The sequence below is a fragment of the Brassica napus genome, chromosome A8 (assembly GCF_020379485.1).
Source record: "Brassica napus cultivar Da-Ae chromosome A8, Da-Ae, whole genome shotgun sequence".
NCBI lineage: Eukaryota > Viridiplantae > Streptophyta > Magnoliopsida > Brassicales > Brassicaceae > Brassica > Brassica napus.
Genome location: NC_063441.1, coordinates 14,131,321 through 14,158,403, shown reverse-complemented (window position 1 = coordinate 14,158,403; position 27,083 = coordinate 14,131,321). Strand labels below are relative to the sequence as shown.

General features: G+C 33.6%; 2 protein-coding genes and 1 non-coding gene across 3 annotated transcripts; 1 reads left to right on the top strand and 2 right to left on the bottom strand.

The window, feature by feature from the left end:
- Positions 1-94: 94 nt before the first annotated feature.
- Positions 95-7,504, bottom strand: LOC106358984 (protein ALP1-like). Its single transcript, XM_048738892.1, has one exon. The coding sequence runs from the start codon at positions 1,746-1,748 to the stop codon at positions 462-464; it is 1,287 nt and encodes a 428-aa protein (XP_048594849.1). The 5' UTR covers positions 1,749-7,504; the 3' UTR covers positions 95-461.
- Positions 7,505-10,004: 2,500 nt separating this feature from the next.
- LOC125577531 lies at positions 10,005-10,111 on the bottom strand. The gene has a single exon (XR_007315938.1). It is a non-coding gene; the product is annotated as a small nucleolar RNA R71 (small nucleolar RNA).
- Positions 10,112-14,946: 4,835 nt separating this feature from the next.
- LOC106359798 (probable indole-3-pyruvate monooxygenase YUCCA1) lies at positions 14,947-20,008 on the top strand. Its single transcript, XM_013799430.3, has 4 exons — positions 14,947-16,370; positions 16,447-16,695; positions 17,125-17,247; positions 17,330-20,008. The coding sequence occupies exons 1-4, from the start codon at positions 15,735-15,737 to the stop codon at positions 17,552-17,554; spliced, it is 1,233 nt and encodes a 410-aa protein (XP_013654884.1). The 5' UTR covers positions 14,947-15,734; the 3' UTR covers positions 17,555-20,008.
- Positions 20,009-27,083: the final 7,075 nt, after the last annotated feature.

Below are 27,083 nucleotides of genomic sequence, written 5' to 3'. Positions count from 1 at the left end.
ATTATCTTTTGGGCCTTGTTTTCCTATGGTAATCTTAACCAGATTTAATCAATTTCTTTTGTTTTGAATGGCCATAAAATCTTCAGGGTCCAACTGGTGATCACTTTAAAAATAAAAGAAATCATGGGGAAAAGAATCTAAAAGAATGATATGGAATTAATTAGAAGGAAAAATTGTAGAGAAGGAATGTAACAAATTATCAGTGAATGGTAACCAAAACAAGGAACAAAATTTCAAACAATAAATAATCAGATAATTAACTCTAAAAATAATAAATAATATAAGCAAGATTTTTGGTCTACGCTTCATGTTGCCATGTCCAGTTCAATTGCCACAATGCATGTAGCTCATAACTACAAAACAAAAACTTGTGTTACTGAAAGTATATATTGTGCTTTTTAAGAGATATAGATATATCCAAGAATTTGTATATAATAATAAAGAGAAAAACACATACTGACCTATACTCGACGGGAGCCAAGTCTTTTATCTGACCACAGTTGTGTAGCAATCTGATCTCGAACAATCTTCATATAAACTGTCGTTGATGTTTCTTCATTTCCTCGTACATCATTTTCATCATCTGAATCATTCTCACTTTGATGCATATGCACACCACTGTTCTCCATAGTCGCTTCCTCAAAATCAACATCTTTAATTTTGTTCCACCTAATAAAGTTGTGAAGCCCCATTGTTGCAAATATAACGTTCCTCTGTGTGGAGATGTCGTACCTTGGGAATTCATTTAAAACCCTCCACTTTTTCTTCCATACACCAAACGTACGTTCAATAACTGAACGTAATGATGCATGCCATCTATTGAACATTTCCTTACTATTTCTTGGAGGCTCGCAATTTATAAAGTCTTGAAGATGATATCGAGTACCTTCTTTTCTTTCTTTTCGGTATGGAGCTAAATAACCACGTCTATTTGCATAACCAGAATCTACGAGATAATATTTTTCTCCAGGAGGTTTAGGATACAACGGATCATCGCGCATAGCGGTATCTAGCACTCTAGAGTCATGTGTTGATCCTGCCATTCCAACGAAACAATATGTAAAAAGCATATCGTGATCACATACTCCTAGAACATTTAGACTTGCCGTTCCTTTCCGGTTCACAAATCGTAATGCATCACGACCTGGAGTCACCATTACGGGTACATGTGTTCCATCAAGAGCCCCGATAGATCCATTAAAATATGGCCAATATCTTTTATCTCCTTGTAAACTATTAGATATTGCTTCAAACTCAGAAGCAGTTCTTGGCCGTAAGTAGTCAACTGCCAATTTTACCATTGCCCCCAGAACATGATGAAACTTTCTACCTATAGTCTCCTGGGCATGACCGAATCTTAAACTGATGTCATGTTGAGTGTCATTTTGACCACAGAGAACAAGAAAAATTGCAACACTCTCATCGACTTTAATATTAAGCGACTCTTGTAACCCATACTTTTTCTCAAGGACTTCACATAAACGGATAAACGCTTCTGAGCTCATACGAATAAGAGTACGGCACGAGATTTCATTGCTGTAGATTTGTTCCCGTATTATTTTCCAACCATTTCCCCACACGTTGTTCATTGGATTCTTGCAAAAGTTGTTTTTGTAATACTCTAATATAGGATGCATGCACCTTTGCATAAATTCTTCTTCTTCCAATAACATAAGCTCCACTAACTCATCTTCTTCTAGATTTTCAGTTCCACGAGAAAGTAAATATATAATACGAAGATCCTGCATATATATTTATAAAACTTATTATTGATATAATCCTTAGAAAAACTTCATGCTTTTATAAATAAAAATAAATAAAATCCATATAAATATCAAACACCAAAATATAAATCTCAGAAAACTTAAACAAGCTTTTCAGCATCACTTCCATCATCATGTATATGGACTACACGTGCTGCATTTTTTGTTGATTCTTCTAACTCAGAAGAGTGCATCCCAAGTAAGCCCATGAAATCAGTTCTAACAGTTTCAGTTCCCATTGAACTAGTTCCAGTCATTCCAACATTTTGAAAGACGTTCTGACTTGTCATTAGCAGATCAACATGAGTGCATGGATTGCCGTATCTATCTATGCCAACTAAACTCTCCAAATATCTGATCTTAATATCTTGACTCTCTATTTTTATAAATGCTTCACGGACATCTACTTCATTCTTCAACAGCTTATTTGCTGCCCACCAAAACACTCCAAGTTGTTCAATTGGTAGTTTTTCTAGAACAGCCGTCGCATCACCATATGATAGCTTTTGAACTTTTCGTGACCGTAGTTCTTCCAAAATATCTTGCCGAGTATCTATTACACGTTGAAATCCACTCTCAACCTGTGTTTCAAAACTACTTCTTCTTCTTGGAGGGCGACGGGCTGATGTTCTTCGAGTTGGCGGTTGGGATCCTTGATCGTTAGTCGCATCTGCAATTTGTTCAACACTTTGATCTTCTTGCATTTGGTCAAATACCGTGTCATCATTGCTAGGCAAAGAAGGCTGAATCTGCTGGATATGTTGGCCAAGCATATGCGGAGAATAACGTTCATCTTGCTCAACATCATGTTCACCAAAAATTTGGTCTAGCAAATCTTTGAACGGCAACGGTTTTTTTTGCAACACGCTAACAAATTTTCCTTTATTTCCATATTCCTACATAGATAACCATAAAAATGTAGGTTACTAGATTTTTAATAAGAACATAGTTAATTGTATATGCATAAAGACTTACTGCAATCCGATCAGCCCACCAAGTTTGCATCATATCTATTTGTCCAGTAGATTGATAAACTGCAACTCCAGTACGTTTCATCAGTTGACCATTGATACTCCATAGTTTACGCAGGTAACAAATTTTGTTAGTTATTTCTGGATCCCAACAAATCTTTTCTCCCACCAACTCAAAGTATTTGTTCTCAATTCTTTTCTTAGCAGCAGCATCGGGCATTCTACTACGGTAGTCTCCTGCTCTTAACTCCGCAATGACAAGTTCAAGCATAACTTGACAATTTTTATCTTTCCATAGATACTAAAGTACATATTTCTAGTTGTTAACTTAAAATATCTCATTTATACAGCTCATTACTGCAGAAAAAATTATATAACATAATTACCTGGCCTTCACGAGTGGTTTCACCATCGATTGTGGTTCTTGCCTCATTGTTTGACTTACGTCCACGACGTGCTCCGTTTTGATTTCTTGGAGTTGACATGATAGCTATAATATAAATACATGAAACAAGTTTTATTATTAACCAACACTGATCAGTGCGTTGTGTTTTTTCTTATACACAAAATAAATAATCTTAAAAGTATAGTTTACCTCTTCTCTTGTTTCTAGATGTATTAGGGTTATATGAAGAAAAAGCTTGATGAACTACTGTTATATAGAAGAAGACAAACCTACGTACACTGAGAAGTTGGTTTAAAATGTCAGTTTTCTATAAATTTATTTGGTACATTAACATATTAATATATATTTTTTACCATTTTTATAGTTTTCCTTTCGATTCCTTATCTAATTTGACATGGAATATATTTACACTATATTCCTCATAAGAAAAGGAACGTGGGGGAATTTCTAATTCCTACAAGTAATAAAATTTTCCTTTAACTGGTAACAAAAGACGGGAACTGAGAAGAACATAGTATTTCCTGCAATTTTTTTTCTCAATTGGTGTCACCAGTTGGACCCTAAATGAACATAACTTTATTTAACCAAGGAAAATTTTTACTCGTTTTAGTGTGAATTTCGTAATAGTGTTGCATCATGATGAAGCTCTCATTAGATGGGCTACCCCCAACAAAAACAAAGAAATACTAGCTCTTTTTCCATAACCGGCCCTTTTGGCGAATAGCTGAGTAAAGGTGTATAACATAGTTAAATCGTTCTCTCCGGTGTCAAATACTTAAATCTTAAAGCATGCATGCGCAACTTAATTTGGTGCATCATATAAAAATACTATTAACATAAAATAAGTACGTAAAAAGGGCAGGAAACAACTGATTACTATGTTATCAACATTTTTAGCTGATACAATTATTTGACTAAACTAGTACACGTGTGTTTTTTTGGAGGTTGTTGTAAATCCTAAAAATTTATCAAGACTTCGTTTACAAACCATTGATGAAAATAATAATAATATGCCATTTGTTACACAAAAATAGGATAATTTAATGAATATACTTTTAAATTTTTGAGTTTCTATTTTAAAATTATTAAAGCATGATTAATCCGGGTTCTTAATTTGAGGTTTTTAACTCATAATTTGATACTTTTTGTTTTTTGTTCTTTTATATTTTTTTTGCTAAAAATCGGTTTTTATATCTTTTATTTAAAAGACAGTTTTAGCTTTTTTAGTTAAAAGGTAAGAAATGTTTTTAGCCGAAGCTAAAAACTAAGAACTTCATCCTAAGAACATGGGTTAATCATGGTCTTAGTAGCTAAATGGAATAGGTCTATGGAATATGTTCATGTTATTTAATAGTATAAGATGAATCTTTACATTTTAGAGAACAACCACATGCATGGCACTTGTTATGCAGCTTTATAACGAAAGTTAAAAGAAAACAGGAAAATTCATATCAATGATTATAATTGTACTTTCAATTATTTGTTTATACCCTTTAGTATATTTCATCATTACAACGTGCTTTCTTTCCCCATAACTAGTTTTAAAAGTCATGAATTAGTCATAATAGCCATCTTTTAATCATTTCCTATAGAGTCCGGCCCCTAGATTCCCCTAGAAAATTTGGCTGCAAACTTGCGAAGTACTTAGATTCAGATAATCAAAATGTTGTGTGATTTTTTTATGTTTGTTAGTTAGAGCATTTTTAACCTCACTCTATTTTTTACTTTAAAATAGAATTTAGAGTAAAAAATGCTTCAATAGTACTATATTTTCCACTTTATAATAGAGTGAAAAATAGGTTTACTCCAAATATAGAGTAATTTGTTTTTTTTGTTCATCACTCTATTTTCTACTCTAAAATAGAGTACCATTGGATCAAACTCAAACTCTATTATAGAGTTACTCTATTTTATAGTAAAAAATAGAGTAAGCCATTGGAGATGGTCTTATACAAGGCCGCGTCTCCAAATTTATCCAAGGTACTCTTATAGCATCTCCAATGTAAAACTCCATTTTTTCCTCTAAAATAGAGTAAAAGTGAAAATGGAATAAAATTGCTTCAATCCTACTCCATTTCTCACTCTATAATGGAGTGATGACCAAACAAAAAATAGTTTACTCCATTTATGAAGTAAATTTCATTATGGAGTGAGATATGGAGTTGGGTTGGAGCATTCCTTACTCCATATTCACTTTTACTCCATTTTAGAGGAAAAAATGAAGTATGGATGGAAATACCCTCAGATGAGCAGAATGTTGTAGTCCGCCAAATATTTCTATTAAACGATTCAAGAAATTATGTACATTCATGTATTCAATAGTGCTTTACCAGAAAGAAAAAAAATACAGTATTCGAAAGATTAAAATTCGTGCATCAAAGCATCGTCTTAATCTCTGTTTGTGTGTCGTTGGAAGACTGGATTTGTGCTATTCGAGATCATATGAATTCCTTCCTGCATTTGCGTTTCCCTGATCGTTTAGTCGTTCTGACTTTTTATATTTGGCGTTGCTTAATTTTTATTTGATTAGTTCGCTTCAAATCTTGGTTGTATTTCTGTCGAAAACATAAAATGTTTAAAATTTTAGCATTTTACGAAAAAATAAAATGGCTTACTCGTTGCCAGGAAAAAAGTAATATTTAGTGGCCAAATGGCAAATGCATCACACGAGTCATGATATAATCATTGTAATTTAAGACAGCTCAACAAAAATAAGATCAATATGTCGACGTACACCATATATAATTTGGAGTTTGGAGTCTTATCCAGTTTAATATCAAAGCTATAAATTTTAAAGTCCCAAGTATTGAGATTGTTGGTTTAATGAGTTCTGAATTTTGATTTAAAAACTATAAATTTGATTGAGTAAGCATGTGAATGAATTATGCTTGCTTTCTTGTGCGAATCTTCGGTGCACATTCATACACTCCGTAATCAAATTGTAGTTCTATAGATCTATTTAATACTATTTGTTTCATTTTTAACCAAGTAACAAATTATTTGTTACAACAAATTAAATTAATTAATTCTTAAACCCATTTCCTTGTAATGTATACTTATGTGTTTTTTCAAAAAAAAATGTATACTTATGTGCTCATGTTTCAGAGAACTATATTATTTTGAAAAGAAAACTGAGATAAGTGTCCTTTTCAAAACAAAAAAAAACTGAGATAAGTGAAAGCAACATATGTTAGAAATACAAGTTACAAAAAGATAATAGGTTTGTCTACTATATAATTTGTATAAAAGATAATGTTTCTTACTAAAATCGAAAATTAGGTTGTTTGGATTAGAAGAAAGTGGACTGGACACAACCAACCATCTAATTTATATATTGGGTGGGTGTCAAAATATATAAATACATTTACAACAAATTAGTTTTATCTAACTATGATAGACTTATAATAAATATTTGAATTGTTTAAAATTGGAAGTTTATAAGTTTTGCATGTATTAATTCTGAGAAACTTTGAAAAGGAAAATGAAATGGATGTTAGCAAAGACAATGCACGAAAGCATTCTCTCATAGATCACTATTTTCAAATTTTCAGCCAATTTATTGGTCGTTCCTCTTGTTTGTTTGTTTGTTTGATTGATTTTTGTATGATTGGCAATCTTTTTTCCAAAATCGAATGGGAAGAAGAGCAAATAATTTACTTAATCTTCACGCTTTCCATTTATTACACTGTCATTTTGGACTGCCACTTTACTATTCCAATGCCTCTTTCACCACTCTCTATTATTCATTCAGTCTCTTGAACTTTTTTTACATTATTCAAGTTTTATAAAATAATCAGAAACACTATATCTAGGCTTCCTAGATCAATCATATAAACTTGAGATAACTCAACTTTTTCCATGTAGATTCCACTTTGCTAAACTCTGATAATCAATTTGACTAATCTTATTCGTGGTGTTCTCAGAACTCTTCTTTTTTGTGTTTAGTTCCGTCATTCAGTGTTTGTTAGCAACTGTATTTTCATTTGAATTTAATTTTTATGAATGCCAAGATTTTGATAGTTTTTTTTTATTTTCCGTCAAATTGTTAATTTCATTCAAAGAGGAATGCAAAGTTTAGACCATCTCTAATGGTTTACTCTATTTTTTACTCTAAAATAGAATAACTTTATAATAGAGTTTGAATTTGCTCCAATGGTACTCTATTTTAGAGTAGAAAATAGAGTGATGAATAAAAAAAAACAAATTACTCTATATTTGGAGTACACCTATTTTTAATAGAGTGAGAAATAATGTACTATTGAAGCATTTTTCACTCTAAACTCTATTTTAGAGTGGGGTTGGAGATGCTCTTACTACAAGCTAGCGGAAGAACAAAAAATCTCCATAAACAAAACTAATTAGACTTCTTCGTGTGACCAAAATGTTAAGCGTCTGAACAAAAAAAAACTAAAGCCTTTACCAAATCAGTACTACATAAAAAGAAATCTAATTAGACTTCTTCGTGTGACCGAACAATGATGGTTGCAGGTCGAACCATTATGTTATTTTGTAGATTACCAGATTTATAACTCTGTTTTATATAATATATTATATATATTACAAAGTGGTAACAATGCGTTTTAGAGCATCTCCAAGAGGACTTTATTTTTTCCTCTATAATTTACACTAAATAGAGTAACTCTATTATAGAGTGAACCATTTGAGCAAATCCAACTCAGTTATCCTATATTAGAGTAAAATATAGAGAAAATTATAGTGTACCATTGAAAATTGTCTTAGTGGATATTAATGTGTTGGTGCAAGATAAAAACAGGTTATCTTCCTCGCTGATATCTTGCATATTTACATTGTTTTATCCATTCATTCATAAACATTTTCATCATATAGATTAGGATTTAGACATGTTTAGGTTGCATTTTGCATACATATGTCTCTATCAGGTATTTGAGTACCACATGGAGTTTCTGGAGACATTTGGGTGCATTTGGAGCTCAAAGGAGGTGATTAGAGTGGTCTTTGGACGAGCACTGCCTGGAGCGACTTCTCGGAGCGACTACATGAGGTCGATGTGCACCACATCCCGGAGCGACTCATCCAGAGCGACTGCACGAAGTCGCTCGCGTTTTCACATCCGGAGACACACATATTTGACCCTGGAGCGACCTTCCAGAGCGACGTGCTGAAGTCGCTCCCGATGTTCAGAGCGACCTGCTGGAGTGACACACCAAGGTCGCTCGCGTTTGTGCTGTCGGAGACACTAAAAGTGGCTCTAGAGCGACTTGCTGGAGCGACACCTGCAAGTCGCTCCGCGTTATTTTGCTGCCGAAATTTACAATTTTTCGGGGACCTTTTTGCAATTTGAAGGCACGTTTTGCACTTCTAAAAACCTATGTTTTAATACTTTGTAAGCCACCAGTGGCAGATTATCTTTTATCTTTTATCTTGGAGAAATACACAAAAACTCTCTTGAGAAGTTCATCTCTTGGGTTTTGATTTGCTATGTTCTTGTGTTGATTTCTTATCTATTTCTTTACATGATTAATCTGAAATCCAATATGGGTTTAAGAGGAATCATGGAGATTAGTGAGTAATTACCTTTGGAATTCATGGGTTAGGGAGATTAAGGGTGATTAGGTTAGAGCTAGGATGTTTTAGTGTAGATCATTCATATTTCCTTGCTAGTAGAGTAATCATAATGCATCTTCTGAGTTGGCCACTCAGTTGTTGATCCTTAGGCATTTCTCACCCGAAAGGTGTTCGATGAAATGCCCGAGACAACTCTCCTAGGCTTTTAGTATACTTTGCCAAAGACATTTGTTGTTAAAGGTGCTAAGATAGCTAATAGACTTGTTAGTAATGATTGCTTTCATATTATTCAACCAAAGACATTTGATGTTTGAGATGTGTAGCAAATGAGCATTCATCTAGACATAGAGCTTGCTTAGAATTGTGTCTAGGCTTAAGGTTGATAGTTTGATTGATCATTTGCCATCCTTAGTTCGATACTTGATCACCCAAGGTCTAATCCATATGCCCATGAATTCTCTTTTCCCTTAGTCAAGAAAGTATCATTCTGTTATTGTTTTTTAGTTTTAGTCATAGCTTAAAACCCATCTAAATCATTGGTTGCACTTAGATTAAGTGAGTACTTGCATTCTCAGTGCTTTGATATCCCTCAGAACTGGTTCGACAATCATTTATACTACAACATTTGTCTTAAGAGCCTTGAAAACTCCTAACATCAAATTGGCGCTGTTGCCAAATTCTGAGTAGATTTGAACATTGAGATTTAGTCACTTGCTTGAGACTAAGTCATTTTTATTTTCTTTTGGTACTGATTCTCTTTCTTCACCTCCCTTTAATCTACAGGTGTATGAACTTGAGGAGCAGGGGTCCATCAAACCTAGTTCCAATAGCTGCAGACATCAGAGCTTTAGAGAGAGAGTGTGCTAGAAATAGAAGAGAAGAAGAGCAACAGGCTCACTTGCAGAGATTGAGTACTGATATGGGAGACATACCTCAAAACCAACAGCGAGCAGCTCGACCCATTGGCACTTACGACCGCCCCAACATTCATGGTCATAGATTGGGAATCCGAGCACCCGCTTGGCAGCCAACAACTTTGAGATCAAATCAGGACTCCTCAACGTGATCGAGAACAACAAGTATCATGGCTTGGCTCTAGAGGATCCATTTGATCACTTGGACAGGTTCGACAGCTACTGTGGGTTGTCAAAAACCAATGGTGTGTCCGAAGATGCCTTAAAGCTCAAGCTATTCCCTTTCTCTTTGGGGGATAAGGCACGTCAGTGGGAGAAGTCTCTACCCAGTGACTCCATCACTACTTGGGATGACTGCAAGAAAGCATTCTTGGAGAAGTTCTTCTCTACTTCAAGAACTGCTAAGCTGAGAAACGAGATTTCCAGCTTTCAACAGAAGAACTTGGAAGGCTTCAGTGAAGCCTGGGAGAGATTCAAGGGCTACCAAGCTCAATGCCCACACCATGGCTTTTCTAAGGAGAGCTTACTGAGCACATTCTACCGTGGTGCTCTTCCTAAGTACAGAGCCAGACTGGATACAGCTAGCAATGAGTTCTTCTTGGGGAGAACTGAGGAGGATGCAGAAGAGCTGGTTGACAACATGGTAAAGAGTGATGCAGTCTACAGTGGAGACCACGACAGAGGCAGTAGAACAGATGATAAGCAGACGAGGAAAGAGATCAAAGCTTTGGAAGACAAGATCGACCTACTCATTGCTGAAAATGCCACCCAAGAGCAGCTGAAATTTGTTGGTAACTCTAAGCAGGAAGATCCACTTGCTGTCAATGAGGTTGAGGGTTTGGAAGGTCAAGAGGAGTTGTGTTTCATCAACAACAATGGTAGCTGGTACAAAAAGGAGCCCAACTTTCAGTACAACAACTACCAACAGAAATCCTATCCAAACAACCAACAGAGTGGCTATCCGCCAAGAAACAACCAGCAAGGCAGCTATCAGCCTCAGCAAAACCCCTCGTCTGGTTCCTCTGCTCCTCAAGAGAGCAGCACTGATACCTTACTGAAGCAAATCTTGGAGTCTCAGACTAGAAGTGAGAAGCAAGTTGGTTATGAGTTGAAGAACCTTCATTCCAAGATTGATGGGAGCTACAATGAGCTCAACAACAAATTCTCACACCTTGCTTCTACAGTCAGGAATTTAGAGAATCAATTTGCTTCCATGAACACTCACCAGAATCGCCAGCAAGGATCTCTACCTGGAAAGTCTGACCAAAATCCCAAGGAGGCCAAAGCTATCACCCTTAGGAGTGGTAAGCAGTTACCTCCTAGAACCCTCACCAAGGATGCTGAGAAACTAGGTGAGGGGGTTGCCATCAACATAGATGATGAAGTGGTGATTGTTGATGAGAAGATCAATGACGAGATCTTGGAGAAGATAGTGGAAGCCAAAGGTAAAGGAAAGGTTGGAGAGGAGAAGAAGACAGTAAAGGATGGTGAAGTTGTTACTCCAGCAAGTGAAAGTTCTTTTGTTCCCCTACCTATGAACCCAAACTTCCATTCCCTGGTAGATTCAAGAAGCAGCTGCTAGAGAAGTACAAGGCTCTGTTTGAGAAGCAAATGAGTGAAGCTCAGGTTGCAATGCCCATCATCGATGCTTTCATGTTGATTCCTCAATACAACAATTTCCTGAAAGATGTTGTAGCTGCAAAGAAGAAGGAGATGGAAGGCATGATGATTCTTACCCATGAGTGCAATGCCATCATCCAGAGGCTTGATGTTCCAGAGAAATTAGAGGATCCAGGAAGCTTCACACTACCTTGTGCTCTTGGACCTATGGTATTTGAGAAAAGTCTCTGCGATTTGGGAGCTAGTGTCAGCTTGATGCCTTTGTCTGTTGCAAAGAAGCTTGGATTCACTCAGTACAAGAAGTGTAGACTCTCTCTGGTGTTAGCTGATCGTTCAGTGAAGTACCCTGTGGGCATCTTAGAGGACCTCCCTGTGAAGATTGGAAGGTATGAGATACCTACAGATTTTGTGGTGCTTGAGATGGGTGAGGAGGCTCAAGATCCATTGATTCTAGGAAGGCCATTCTTAGCTACAGCAGGAGCTATTGTTAATGTGAAGGAGGGCACGATTGATCTCCATTTGGGTAAAGAGAACATCCTCCACTTTGACATCAAGGGGAAAATGAGGAAACCAACTGTGTTCGGGCAAGCCTTCTACATTGAAGAGATGGGCACTCCTGCTGATGAGCACCTTGAAGAGTTACCACCTGAGGACGACGAGGAGGGAGCATCTCCCTCTACTCATTCCCTATAGAAGGTAACCCACCACACTCCCTTGTATATACCATTTCATTTTTGCATATTAGTCTTCTTTTCGGTATCTCTCTCTACTTGACGACACAGAGACTGTGTAACTCAAGTTTGGGGGAGGTACCAAGTATTTGATCATGTTTGCTTTGATGTTGTTTCATTGAGTCATGCATGGCATACCTATTTGCATAGATAAAAAAAAAAAATCAATCATTTAGTTTGCATCATTTGCATTTTTAGGAGAGTCTAGAGCATATAGGTTGCATTCACTTGCATTGGGAGCAATGATTTTGAATGCCTTGTAAAGAACACTACGTTGCACTTGATAGCTTTTGCACCTCTCAAAAAGACTTGTATGTTTCGAGCCTTGAAAACTCTTCCTGAAACTTGTTGATTGCTGAAACTCAGTCTTTGAAGCCAACTACAACCTTATTTGAACTGAACGAACTTAATGCTTCTTGCTCATGGTCCCTTGTGTACTGAGTCATGGCTATACACACTTGAGTTGTCACATCTTTTATACCAATCTTTTTTGACAAACTCTAGTGGTAGACCACTCCCAAAACCTTTTCCTCCTTTTAAGCTTTCATTGTTTGATGAGTGAGGCCTTTTTCGGAAAGTCTTACATGTGCATAATGTTGAGAGTATCGGGAACGACAATGCTTGATCTTCATTCTTGCTAGATTGGGCACTCTATTGTCTAGCTATAGGTGGGGGTGAGTGTTGTGATTATGATTTGGGAGAAATGAAAAAGGAAAAGAATAGACTTTTTGTGCTTAAGTGAATTGTTCTATTGGGACCAGTATAGAAGCCTCTAGCTCAAGTTTTGAAAGTCTTGGCCCCCAGCCTAAAAAAAAAAAAAAAAAAACGGAAAAAGAAAAACGAAAAAAAAGAGAAAAGAAAAAAAAAGAAAAAAAAAGAAAAAGGGGGCTAGCAAAGTTGTTAGGAGCTAAGAAATGTTTTGAGGTTGTGAAAAATCCCTCGTAGATTTCAAAGAGAAGGAGTTAAAGTTCTTAGGATCTTTTGGTGAGAGATGTGAGTTGGGTTTGACATTTGGGAATGATTGTGTAATTGTATGTTTGGGAAAAGGGTAGAACAATGGAGATTGAGCATTGTATGCATGAGTTGATCCCTTTCTTAGATATATTATGTGCAATGTCAAGGCTACTTGTTTCGAGAGTAAACCACCTTAAAGATCATATGTTTTGAACCTCTTGAATCACTTGAATAAAAGCCTTCCCTTACCCAACCAAATGACTTGGACCAACTGACCATTTGCAAGAATTCACCTGATGTTTTGTGCTTAATGAATGTGAGAGTTGGTTGATTTGAATGTGTGGATGCTTGATGATGAGTGTAAGAACAAAAAGAGTTAAGATAGGCCTAGAGAAGCTAGAGTGTAATAAGAGAGTGTGCTAGTTGTGTTTCTTTTGGCTATGTGCTCCCACCTTCAACCTCTCTCCCTATGAGTTCTAGAAAGTTCACTTGTGGACAAGTAAAAGAACAAGTTTGGGGGAGTTGATATCTTGCATATTTACATTGTTTTATCCATTCATTCATAAACATTTTCATCATATAGATTAGGATTTAGACATGTTTAGGTTGCATTTTGCATACATATGTCTCTATCAGGTATTTGAGTACCACATGGAGTTTCTGGAGACATTTGGGTGCATTTGGAGCTCAAAGGAGGTGATTAGAGTGGTCTTTGGACGAGCACTGCCTGGAGCGACTTCTCGGAGCGACTACATGAGGTCGCTGTGCACCACATCCCGGAGCGACTCATCCAGAGCGACTGCACGAAGTCGCTCGCGTTTTCACATCCGGAGACACACATATTTGACCCTGGAGCGACCTTCCAGAGCGACGTGCTGAAGTCGCTCCCGATGTTCAGAGCGACCTGCTGGAGTGACACACCAAGGTCGCTCGCGTTTGTGCTGTCGGAGACACTAAAAGTGGCTCTGGAGCGACTTGCTGGAGCGACACCTGCAAGTCGCTCCGCGTTATTTTGCTGCCGAAATTTACAATTTTTTGGGGACCTTTTTGCAATTTGAAGGCACGTTTTGCACTTCTAAAAACCTATGTTTTAATACTTTGTAAGCCACCAGTGGCAGATTATCTTTTATCTTTTATCTTGGAGAAATACACAAAAACTCTCTTGAGAAGTTCATCTCTTGGGTTTTGATTTGCTATGTTCTTGTGTTGATTTCTTATCTATTTCTTTACATGATTAATCTGAAATCCAATATGGGTTTAAGAGGAATCATGGAGATTAGTGAGTAATCACCTTTGGAATTCATGGGTTAGGGAGATTAAAGGTGATTAGGTTAGAGCTAGGATGTTTTAGTGTAGATCATTCATATTTCCTTGCTAGTAGAGTAATCATAATGCATCTTCTGAGTTGGCCACTCAGTTGTTGATCCTTAGGCATTTCTCACCCGAAAGGTGTTCGATGAAATGCCCGAGACAACTCTCCTAGGCTTTTAGTATACTTTGCCAAAGACATTTGTTGTTAAAGGTGCTAAGATAGCTAATAGACTTGTTAGTAATTATTGCTTTCATATTATTCAACCAAAGACATTTGATGTTTGAGATGTGTTAGCAAATGAGCATTCATCTAGACATAGAGCTTGCTTAGAATTGTGTCTAGGCTTAAGGTTGATAGTTTGATTGATCATTTGCCATCCTTAGTTCGATACTTGATCACCCAAGGTCTAATCCCTATGCCCATGAATTCTCTTTTCCCTTAGTCAAGAAAGTATCATTCTGTTATTGCTTTTTAGTTTTAGTCATAGCTTAAAACCCATCTAAATCATTGGTTGCACTTAGATTAAGTGAGTACTTGCATTCTCAGTGCTTTGATATCCCTCAGAACTGGTTCGACAATCATTTATACTACAACATTTGTCTTAGGAGCCTTGAAAACTCCTAACATCACTCGCCTCCCTGGGTTGGTCTCCTTTCGGTTTATCTGTTGTCTCCTCTCACGTGTTTTAACGGAGCATTATATTAAGATCCGTGTTTCAACCCCAATAAAGCTCGACGTTGGTGCTTTCCTCTTTCTATTTCTATGTTCATTGTGTAACTCTCTTCATAGGATGTATATGTATAGCTGCTTGATCTATGATTTAGTTTCTGTTTTACTTAATCTGGTCTTGTAGTTTCATCTTGGTTTTGGGGATTGTTTTTTAATTTGCCGGCCTTGGATTCCAGGGTTTGTCTGGCTTTTGTTTCCGGGAGTTATTAAACTCACCGGCTTTTGTTAGTTTCTTATAAGTTATGGTTTGTATTTGATCTATCAATATAACTTTCAGTGAAATAAAAAGAAAAGATTTTTTTTTGTTTTTGAGAAAAAATAAAAAGAAGAAGAAAAAAAAAAGAAATGATATTAGTGCAAAGACACGTGTTCAAGTGCCACTAAAGTCAATTTTTTAAAATAAATAGTAGTTTTGTTTATGACTGGTTTACCGTTTAAAAACCGAACTAATTTTTAGAACACCGGTTTTTCGTCTAATTATAGCTCTTTAAATTAATCAATCTGCCGTCACTATTCATATTCCTAAAGAAAGTAAGAATATTCCTTTTAGTGTTACACTTTAGATATATCTAAAAAACAAATGTACTATGTTCGCAATACGTAAAGAGAACGTCACTAAGAGAATCTTAGAAGGTCCCCCCAACTGCAACTTCCCTCTATAAATTCCATATTCATTCTCTCACTCAAAAGAACATTTTTCAAAAAGTAAAACATATCTCACTCTCTTTTAGTCTCCTCCACTCTTCAAAAGCTTATATCAATACCATCCTCTCCTTTCCATACAACAATGGACTCTCATTCTTGCCACCAAACCAAACAGATTATCCTCGTACATGGTCCCATCATCATTGGAGCCGGTCCTTCCGGTCTTGCAACGTCTGCATGTCTCTCTAGCCGTGGAGTCCCCTCTTTGATCCTAGAACGTTCCGATTCAATAGCATCTCTGTGGAAATCCAAAACCTACGACCGACTCAAACTCCATCTCCCTAAACACTATTGTAGATTACCACTCTTGGACTTCCCTGAAAACTTCCCAAAATACCCTTCTAAAAACGAGTTCTTGGACTACCTTGAGTCATACGCTTCGCATTTTGGCATCGTCCCTAGGTTCAATGAGAACGTCCAAAACGCTTCTTACGATTCCTCCTCCGGTTTATGGAGAGTAAAGACTCTAAGTGGCGCAGAGTATCTCTCCAAATGGCTTGTCGTTGCGACCGGTGAGAACGCAGACGCTTACGTGCCGGAGGTTCCGGGGATATTGAAGTTCTCCGGTGGGAGAATTATTCACGCAAGTGAATACAAAAGCGGTGAAGAGTTCCGACAACAGAAAGTTTTAGTTGTCGGATGTGGAAACTCCGGCATGGAGATTAGTTTGGATCTTGTTCGACATAACGCTTCTCCTCATCTTGTTGTCCGAAACACAGTAAGTGATCAAAACATATTTACTTTCATTTTGGTTTTAATACATGAATTAGTAATGTTAGTACTTCTTAATGTAGGTTCATGTGTTGCCAAGGGAGATACTTGGGCTGTCAACATTTGGAATTGGGATGACACTTCTCAAATGTTTACCATTGAGGTTTGTTGATAAGTTCTTGTTACTGATGGCTAATCTGTCGTTTGGAAATACCGACCGGTTAGGTCTACGCAGACCAAAAACCGGTCCGCTTGAGCTAAAGAATCTCACCGGAAAAACTCCGGTTCTTGACGTCGGAGCTATGACTCTCATCAGATCTGGCAAGATTCAGGTGGGTTTAACCATATCTGCCTTTATTTAATTTATTGAAATAAGACTTCCTTCTGAAGATTTTACTTCTCTTTTATTTTAATTGTGATAGTCTTGCGTGGCCTGAGAAATTTAGCAGTAGTTACCTAACCTTCTAGTGAGTTATTTATAACTCTGCAGTGCCCGCGAAATAATAGTGTGTTACCTAACGTTCTAAAAGAAATGTGTTATTGTTAATGTGGAAACTACAAATGTTTTAAAATGTTTTTAATGTTCTAAAGAATGTTTGTTTGTTTTGTTGAAAAAGTTTTCTTCTTCTTCAGAAAAAGTTAGTTTTTGTTTTGTTATATCATTTTCTGTATATGCTTCCGTGAATCGTCTTTACGTTGTCATGATTACATCAATTTTGTTTCTGGGTCGAGCTAATCGTTTTATTATTGTTAAAATGCAGATAATGGAAGGTGTAAAGGAAATTACAAAAAAGGGAGCAAAGTTTATGGATGGTCAAGAAAAGGAATTTGACTCTATTATATTTGCCACTGGTTACAAAAGTAACGTGCCTACTTGGCTTCAGGTAAGCTTAACATCTATAATTCCCACTCATCTAAAAATTAATTAGAAACAATCATAGACAATGCCTCCCTTTATTCAATTAGGGAAGTGATTTTTTCACGAAGGAAGGGATGCCGAAAACTCCGTTTCCAAACAGCTGGAGAGGAGGGAAAGGTTTGTACACCGTTGGGTTTACGAGGAGAGGACTCCTTGGAACGGCGTCTGACGCGGTTAAGATCGCTGGCGAAATAGCTGACCAGTGGAGAGACATAAAGGGGGCCACCAAGAATTTGTGCAGCTCTCGTTTTGTTATTATCTCTAAATCCTAATTTGTGTTTTGAAAACGAAAAACAAATCACTACCTAATTTTGCATGTTGTAAATTCAAGAAATAAACTTGTATAGATGCGGATTTAGATTAGTATATAACGTTTTGACTGTCATTTAAAATTGCTAAAACAAAATACTCTAGGAACTGTTAAAACTTAAAAGTGTGTATTCAATTTAAAATGATTTAATTTTAATGAGTTTTAGATGAATTTAGTTGATTTGAAAATTTACCATAATTTTGTTTAAACCACTATTTAAAACTATGAAAGCATATTTTTAATATTTGTAACTAAGAAATGCTAGCAAAATACTACAATGGATTATAAAGTATATCAAATAGCAAATTCAATAATATATATATATATTTAAAATATGTTTGAAGAATAATGAATTTGTCATTTTAATATGAATCACTTCCAACTGAATAAGCTCTTAGAACATGATTAACGCTGCACGGGTTTTTATTTGATTTTTTTTATTTGATAAAAAAAAAGACAAACCAATCGCGGGTCACCATGTATCAACGGAATCCGTGAACAGTGCAAGAACCAAGTTAAACTTGGTCCTTATAAAAGACGCGGAAGACACGGTTTTTATAAAAACAGTGGGACCCACCCCTTAAGAACCAAATTAAGACCCGCCGTTAATTATGCTTAGTATCTACATCTACTTAAGTAATCTACTTAAGTTAGTTCATGTCACGCCATTGTCGATTCTGTAAACAGTTTCAATCTTATTAAAAATATGACATTGCTTTGCTATTTGAGAAGGTTATAACTTATAAGTAGTGAAAGGTTAGAAATACATCATTCCCACGACATATTAATGTCAGATGGAAATACATAGTGGGTAATATTGAATGTGTCACATCTACGCAAGAGAGACAAATGAATATGTAACGAAGTGTGTATGTAAAGAGAGAAGCAAACGCAAGGAAGAGAAATGGATGGAGGTGGGCACTGATTTGTCACTGAAATGAGAATTGAGATAGAGAGATCTGACACTCTTCTGCGACCACCGCATGGACTATCTCTTTCTACGAAATTGATCCATCGCTCTCTCTTTCTCTGCCGTCATGAGAGAACACATACATTGATACATACACACGCGCATTTTTTTAAGGGTTTTGTTTTAGTCACTTTACCCAAAATACAATACAACTAACTTCATATAATGGGTTATTGCATCCCAATCTGAATGGATTATTGGAGTAATGCGTTTGTTTTGTTTACGTGTATAAATTTTTATACAGTCAGGGCTTTGAAATATCTGTTTATTGAGACATGACCTTTTTCACTGTTGGAGTAATGGCTTCGCGCAAGCTATTTGCTAGAAGCACATTATAGCACAGTAGAACCACGTCTGGAAAATAAATTATATTACATCATATTTAAATACTTACAGAAAATATTTACAAATTCATAACTTCTTATAATATACTAGGAAATAGGACATATATACTTTTTTTTTTTGATAACTCTGGTATCTGGGCAGCCACAATCCCAACTATCCCTCGAAAGGGGTCCAGCACCCCAACGGAAGGGATGTTAAATCCGTTGTGGCCAAGACTCGAACCCGGGTGGCGGGCAGTACAGCTGTACCTCCTTTACCACCAAGCTACGAGCGCTTGGTTATAGGACATATATACTTATCAAAAAGTTAAAATTCTCTGAAGTGAATATGAGTCAAATGTTGGAAAAAAAATGTAGAATATGAGAAATCCTTTACCAAGAGGCAAGAACAAGTATTGAGTCAATACCAAATAAAATATCAAACTAACTCAACAGTTCAACGGTATTTGAGGGCATTGAATTCAATAAACGTTATGACACGCATCCATGCACACCTTACGTTAACTATCCTCAGTCACTTGCGTCACTCTGTGATTTTATTATTATTTCTTATTGCATTCTTCTTTTTTATGGTTAGGGGCTTTGTGCTACTGACCATTTTTGCAGGCACTGTCAATTTTCATGATGGATTTGACATTTCTCTTTGCAGGTTAAGTATGTCACCGCTCTTTTAATTCCCTCGCAGCTTCCGTCAGTTTAATACCCCAATCCTTTATCCTCTTTATGACATTCATATCTGAGTTTAATAGCTTCAACTTTTGACTACGGGTTTGATTGGTAATTGTATAGTAAACTAGACTAAAAGAAAAAAAGTGGAAATGAATGGAAAAAAAAATTGGTGAAAAACAAGAAAAATAAAAAGAAACACTTTCACTTTAGTAAAATGTAGAATAACCATGAGTCTATATTTTCCCCCATTTAAATAGTAAATAGAGTAAAATGAAAAATGAAAAATGTATTTCATTTGATTGGTAAACTTTTAGTGGGATTTGGAGTAAAATTATTTTTAGAGTAGAAATATTTTTATGAGTAAAAGTTTATTCTAACGGTACAATTCAGTCAGACTCTACATTTGGTTTAATTAGTTTACTACCAAAGTTGACTTTATACGTTTTGTATAAGCATGGGCATTCGGGGTCCCAATCGGATTTTGGTTTTATCCATTCGGGTTTCGGTTTTTCAGGTTTATCAAAATTAACTCCATTCGGGTTATATAAAATTTCGGTTCGGGACCGGTTCGAGTTCTATCGGGTTCGGGTCGGGGTTAGTAAATATTCAAAGAACCGGTATAATCCATTGTACTTTCGGGTTCGGGTCCCAATCGGTTCTTCAGTTTAAAAATACATGATTTGTACCTATTTTGTAACTAAAACATAAATGAAATCGGTTCTTCGGATTTAAAATACATGATTTGTACATATTTTAATAGCCAAAATATAAGTAAAATCGATTCAAAAATAAGAAAAAACATCAAACGTGATCATTCAAAATCAAGCGAAAGATAAACATAATTAGTGATAGAAAAAAAAACTAGATAAATGAAATCATAAAACAAAAAATAAGTTCTCGTGAAATGAGAAACATTATTCAATAAAAACAAAACCAAAATCTAAAAACTTCATGCATCAACCGCCACATTCCACCATCAACCTTCATGTAACAGATAATTATTTTAGAAGTTCAATAATATCTTAAAGTATTTTGGATACATATTAAGAATTAAGATCATATTTGGTAGAAGTTCTTTTTGTGATTTTAAATGTTTTGGATTCTATCGGATATCCATTTAGGTTCGGGTTCGGTTCGGATAATACCCATAACCCAAAATACCAAAAAACAGGATCCATTCGGTATTTATGTCGGGTTCGGATCGGTTCGGATTAATTTTTATCGGATCGGGTTCGGTTCGGATTTTCGGGTTCGGTTTATTTGCCCAGCCCTAGTTTTGTATAACAAATGATAACTAATTAATCACTTGTTTAGTGGGTCTCAATCTTTTTTTGGTAAACAATGGGTCTCGATCTTTTTTTAAAAATAATGAAAAATGGGTCTTAATCCTTAATCCCACTGAGCACGTTAAGTTACTTGATCAAATGATGTTTTCTACATTTTTTAACAGAAAAATCAAACATATCTTCTTGGCACGTGTAATAAAACTTAACTACAAATAAGATAAGAGTTGAAAGGTGACTGAAAAATGAAGAAGAACATGAAATTTCCTATCATTCCTATAAAAAAATACATTCACAAAGAATATTTTTTTCTTTTTATTTATTCTCATTCCTTTTGTAAAACAATATAAAACAAAATTATTGTTTATTAAATTTGAAAAAGAATAAACATTATTTTTCATTCCTACTATTTTATTCATATACATTTTAATTTTCACGTTCTTCTTATTCCCGAAAAAATCACCAGTCAGAGCCTAAAATTGTAAGAGATCGAGGGGACAAGAATTAATATTGTAACTATATAATTATTTCCATACTAACTAATTATCAAATTATACTTATATGTGCATATCAATTAAAATTGTTATTAGTGTTGGATACTAACATGGGTTTTTTTTTTGTTAAGGTGAATTTAGTTCGTTAGATCATTCTTTCGTGTTTCAGTTGGTTTCATGCCATTAGTAAGTTTATCCATTTCATTTAAATTTGCATGCATGCCATAAATTTTTTCTTCGAAAGGCGCATGCATCCGCGCATGTCATAAATTTATTAATGCATATTTGTCATATGCATTCTTTTACAAAAAAAAAATATTTGTCATATGCATGTATATATTAATTGGTACACGAGGATCTATATTTTCTTGTTTCGTTTTTTTTCGAAAACATTCACACATCTCCATCGACTAATGACTGAATTTCTATTGGAAGGTACACGACGATCTATGTTTTTTTCGTTTCAATTTCTTTCAAAACACTCATACATCTCCATCGACTAATGACCAAATTTTTATCGGTAGCAAGTAGAGGATATTGACAGCAACGACAACAAAAAAGAGGGTGGGGATGGTAAAATCCCGATTATGTTTTAGCATTATTTTATACGTATGACTTGTCTGATTGATGCTATATAATTTATAAGGATGCAATAGTGATATACGACTAAGGCATGGACCACGAGGGGGAATTAGAATCGAGATAAAAATACTCATGATCCGATGAACCGTACCTTCCCTATTGCACTCTTAACTTGGCATGCACTTGTACTTATCAACTTGCTACACAAACAAGATGCATGGGATAAACCAAAACAAAAGCAAAAGCAAAATTTTAAGATGCACGGGGATTTGCCATGCAAATAAACAAATGCACTTCTTTTACTCACGTATTATATGTAGCCATATATGTGAAACTTGAGAAAATGTACAAGTCAAATTTTTGAGTTTGTATTTATATGTACATATGATGACAACAGCAGAGCTTTCATGAGAATAGACATGTCGTGTCGTCTGCTGATTCTGCATCCTTTTTTTTTTTTGGTAAAAGCTGATTCTGCATCCTTCGTCCAAGTTTACTCTTAGATTGCTGTATTCCCATTTGTATCATCCACCATACCTATTCCAATGGCCAATAATACTCTAACTCGTGTTTAAAGTTTTGCAGTTTCGAATTATCAGATCAATTACCATTGAGTTGTACTAAAAGTCTATTACATATGCATTTTTGTTGCAACTATATATCAAAGTTGAACTACTTAGTTTTATCTAGGTCCTAGTTATAGATTATTAGAACATATGCATTTGATTACACATGTTTTTGCGGAAAATCTGTGAAATTGTGTTTTGACCGCTAAGCAAGAAAACAAATTGCAATACTGATATTAGCTACACAAATTTAACTATAACATACAATTTAAGAATCAATTACTAGAGAATGTATAAGGGAATATAGAGTTGTAAAGGTGCATATGAGGTTAATGATCATCTTCAACACATTGCTATTTTTACCTTTAATCAAAAGTACTCCAACTCATCTTCACTTCTTGTTATAAAATACACATTGCTATGTTTTCTCTATAATTAGAGGAAGAAATAATAATTTCTATTGTTATTCTATATTTTGAAGAATGCTATCTTAGAGGAATGCATTAGTAAAATTCATGATATCATAAAGTTCCTTTATTTTAGAGAAATTAGCAAAAATACATTTAAAATGGTCTAAAAGCAATTATCTATGACATTTCATCTTTTTTCTTTATTTTTTCTTTATTTCCGTGAGAAATAGGATTCACAAGTCAGATAAAAATATTAATGGCCATGTTTTTTTTAACTCAAACTCAGATTTTTGTTGATAAATATTATTAGTATATCGAGGGAAAGCTACCATTATAAATTTATAATAGCCACAGAGTTTCTTTCTCATTGCTTGGGTTTATAGAGATTTAGGAATGAAACATACAACTTGCCAACAAAAAGGAAATTATGTTGTTATTGTTATGTGAAGTTTTCTATGTTCCAACAGAAAATTGGGGTAAAGTATTGTACAAACATATCTCGTTTACTTCACTGAGTTTTGCTTTCCTTGTGTACAGAGCAAACCTATTATGTTGCTCGAAGTTGCCTTGTGCAAGAGGCTTGGCCAGTTGGTCTTACAAACTACGAAAGAAAAGAAAAAGGCCTGTCTTCTGGACTTGAGAGTTGATGTTGGGCCTATAAACAAAGTACGTTCAAAGATGGATTAATATTTGTTCCCCCCCCCCCCCCAAAAAAAACTATTTTTGAATTTAGTCAACAAACCTATAAATAGGAATTTTTTTTGAGAAATTTGGCTACATGCACATAACAAACAAAAAAATCAACAATATAACAATAACCTTCATTAGGCTATGATATTTATGTATTAATTTCTATTTTGCCATTTTTCACTTTCATCTTTTCTTTTTAATTGACTTTATAAGTTTAAAAAATATTTATTTGATTTTTTAAATACTTACAAAAAACATAGATTTTTTTTTCTATATAAAAAGTTTTGAATTTTGCATAACGAACATATATTGATAAATTGAATACGCACAGTTATAATAAAAAATAAGATTTTGTTCAATTCTATTTAAAAACCTAGAATAGAATCTTATATATTAAAACAGAAGTCACAACCTTGATTCATGTGTGATTTTTTTAAAAATAGACCTATTCATAGAAATTCATACTATATTTTAATTCAGACTAATAATAAATATAATTTTTAAAATATTTTAATCATAGTATATTTTGATATCTTTTCATTTTAAATATAAATATATTTATTTTAAAATTCTAACAAATCTGTTTAAAAAGATTTTTACAAGATCTTCATTTTTGAAATTATATTTAAATATTTTAACTAATTTCGAAATTAGTTTAAAATATTCTTATACATTAATATATTCAGTTATATAAAATGAAAAATAAAAAAATCTATAATATTTTAGTTTTTATATAATCATAATCAATCATATTAAAATAAAATTATTATATTGAGCTAAATACAATAAAATTGTATTAAATTTATATATTTATATATTTTATTTTCGTAATTATAAAATATTTATGTTCAAAAATAAAATCTAATATGTTGGTAAGATGGGTTAACATTATCAAACTATATAATACATGTATGAAAATTAACATGTATTTCTTTAAAGTTAATAATATAAAATCTTTGTAACTACTTTAATCATAATATATTTTCATTTTAAATATAATATATATTTATATATTATATTTTAAAAATTCTAATAAATCTGTGTAATATTTAACCAGTAACTTAATGTATTTTAAGTTATCGTTTAGAAATGAAAATAAATAAATTATATCCTATTTTATCTACTTTTATAGTCATGATCATGTTAAAATATAATTATTATACTAAAATAAATATGATAAAATTATATTCAATTGATAAATTTATAAATTTTATTTTCATAAATATAAACTATTTATTTAAAATATAATATGATGATAGAAAGACTTAAAATTAACAAACTATATAATACACGTCTAAAAATTAACATATCTTACACTTTTATATATACAATAATAAATTATCTAAAATTAATAAGCATAAAATATTGGTAAAAAAAATCCAGTTTTGCAATACGGGTCAGAATTTATTATAAATTAAATACAAAATATTTTTTAATATATTTTATCATGAATATATTAATTTGTTTAATAACTAAATGCAAATACAATAAGATAAATATATAATAAGAAGTGGCAAATACATAAGGTTTAAACAATTAATTAATTATAACATGTAAATTATAAAATTATTGTATTTGAAATAGCTATATAAATATTTAAGTATATGATTAACATTAAAAATATGTACCACTTATATTCTAAAACAATAATTTATGTATAGAAAAGTGAAAACAAACACCCGTGCGGTTGCACGGGTCAAAATCTAGTTGTTATTATACGATCTATCTTTCTTCTATCTCTCACTCTATCTCTAAATCCTTCTATTCTTTCTTTTGATTCAATATTTCTCTTTTTCATGTTATGTTAAAAAATGTGTTATTGTATTGTATTCTATTTACGAACATAGAATAAAATTTTAACTATAAAAATTTGATGTATTAATATTATAAATAAATAATATTAATACATCAAATTATTATAATATATATGGTTAAAATGAGCTATTCTATATCGAGATCTATCGAAATTATAAATATAATAGTATATGATCATAATGTATGATATACACATGTCCACTCGTCGTAAAGGACTTTAATGTCTATTTATGTAGCAAAATCCAAAGTATGACTATATTCTTCATTTTTGCTCTGCTACGATTATACAGCAAATTGCCCTAATTTTTTTTTTGTCGAACACCTAAATAGGTTTAAGTACACTAAACTGATTAAATATATTTATTTGGTCTTACCTATAACACCATAAGTGAATCTTTGTCATAGTCAAAGTCGCCGTAGTAATATGAGTTTTGAATGATGAATTGATTATGTTATCAATACCAGTTACCACCGTTTGTTTCTAACTTTTTAGGGTCGGATTTCCAGTAAAGTTTTCTTCAGCGAAGCAGATGGTTAGTATTCCAAGAAGGACTCGCACCTCTATTTGTATTTTCTATTTTGTAGACTAGTTATTTTTTTAATTTTTTTAATCTTCGATTAGTAAAACCATACTCACATTAGTCCAACAGTTGAGAAGCTTGTTTTAAGTCTTTTATTAGTAATACAATATGACAAATACAAATTTATTGTAAAAGCTTGTTCCAATATATAAATTATCCTTACATGTTACCACTAAGTTATGTTTTATTTGGAAACTGTTCAAATATAAATAATCTCTACATATATAAAATATGAATGATGAAATATCATGCTTAGTCTCCTACATGTTATCACATATGAATTTAATTAAAAAAACATTATATTGAAATTATAAATCAACCAAACTACAAATCAAAATCAATTTACCATCAAATTCAGTCAAAAGAAATTCAATTTATCAATGATTGCCACAAAACCATAGATTATGAAAAAATAATATCATGAATATTTGTTTAACTTACATATATATATATATATATCAAATTAGAAAGTTTAGGCTTGATTCAGTGTAAAACTGTTTTCATTTTACAGCCGAATGGCAGAACACAAACTATGTTCTGGTCAATTTTTCGGCTAGTCTTCTAGTTCCACAAGCTTACACTTACACAGAGAATAAGACAAACTGAAAAAGTAAAAAAAAAACGTAAAAAATGAAAAAGATATTTAGCGTCATTAACTAGAAAAGGTTATTTTTGTCATTAGAAGTAAAAGTACTTTGACAAAGGCGTGTTACGTCATGTAAAATCTACAACTTGACGAGGGTCTTTTAGTAATTCAGACTAATAAAGTTACGTTCTTCGTATATATCTTCTGCAACTCCGTCCGTCCACTCAAAACAAACTGACATGGAAACTACTTTTCTTCAATTAAATATATTTAAAAGCATTTTTCCGGTTTTTATTTTTTTCAAGAGGCAAACAAATATAACGAACATATAAATAAAATATAAATAATTAAATTATCTGATTTGTCTTTCTCTCTCTCAAGTTAAATAAAGTACTCTCGTGCACAAAAAATAAATAAATAAAGTTCTCTCCTTTTATTTGTTTCTTTGCTTTTTTCTTTAATCCATTAATTATAGCAGTGAAAATAAAAATTAATTATACT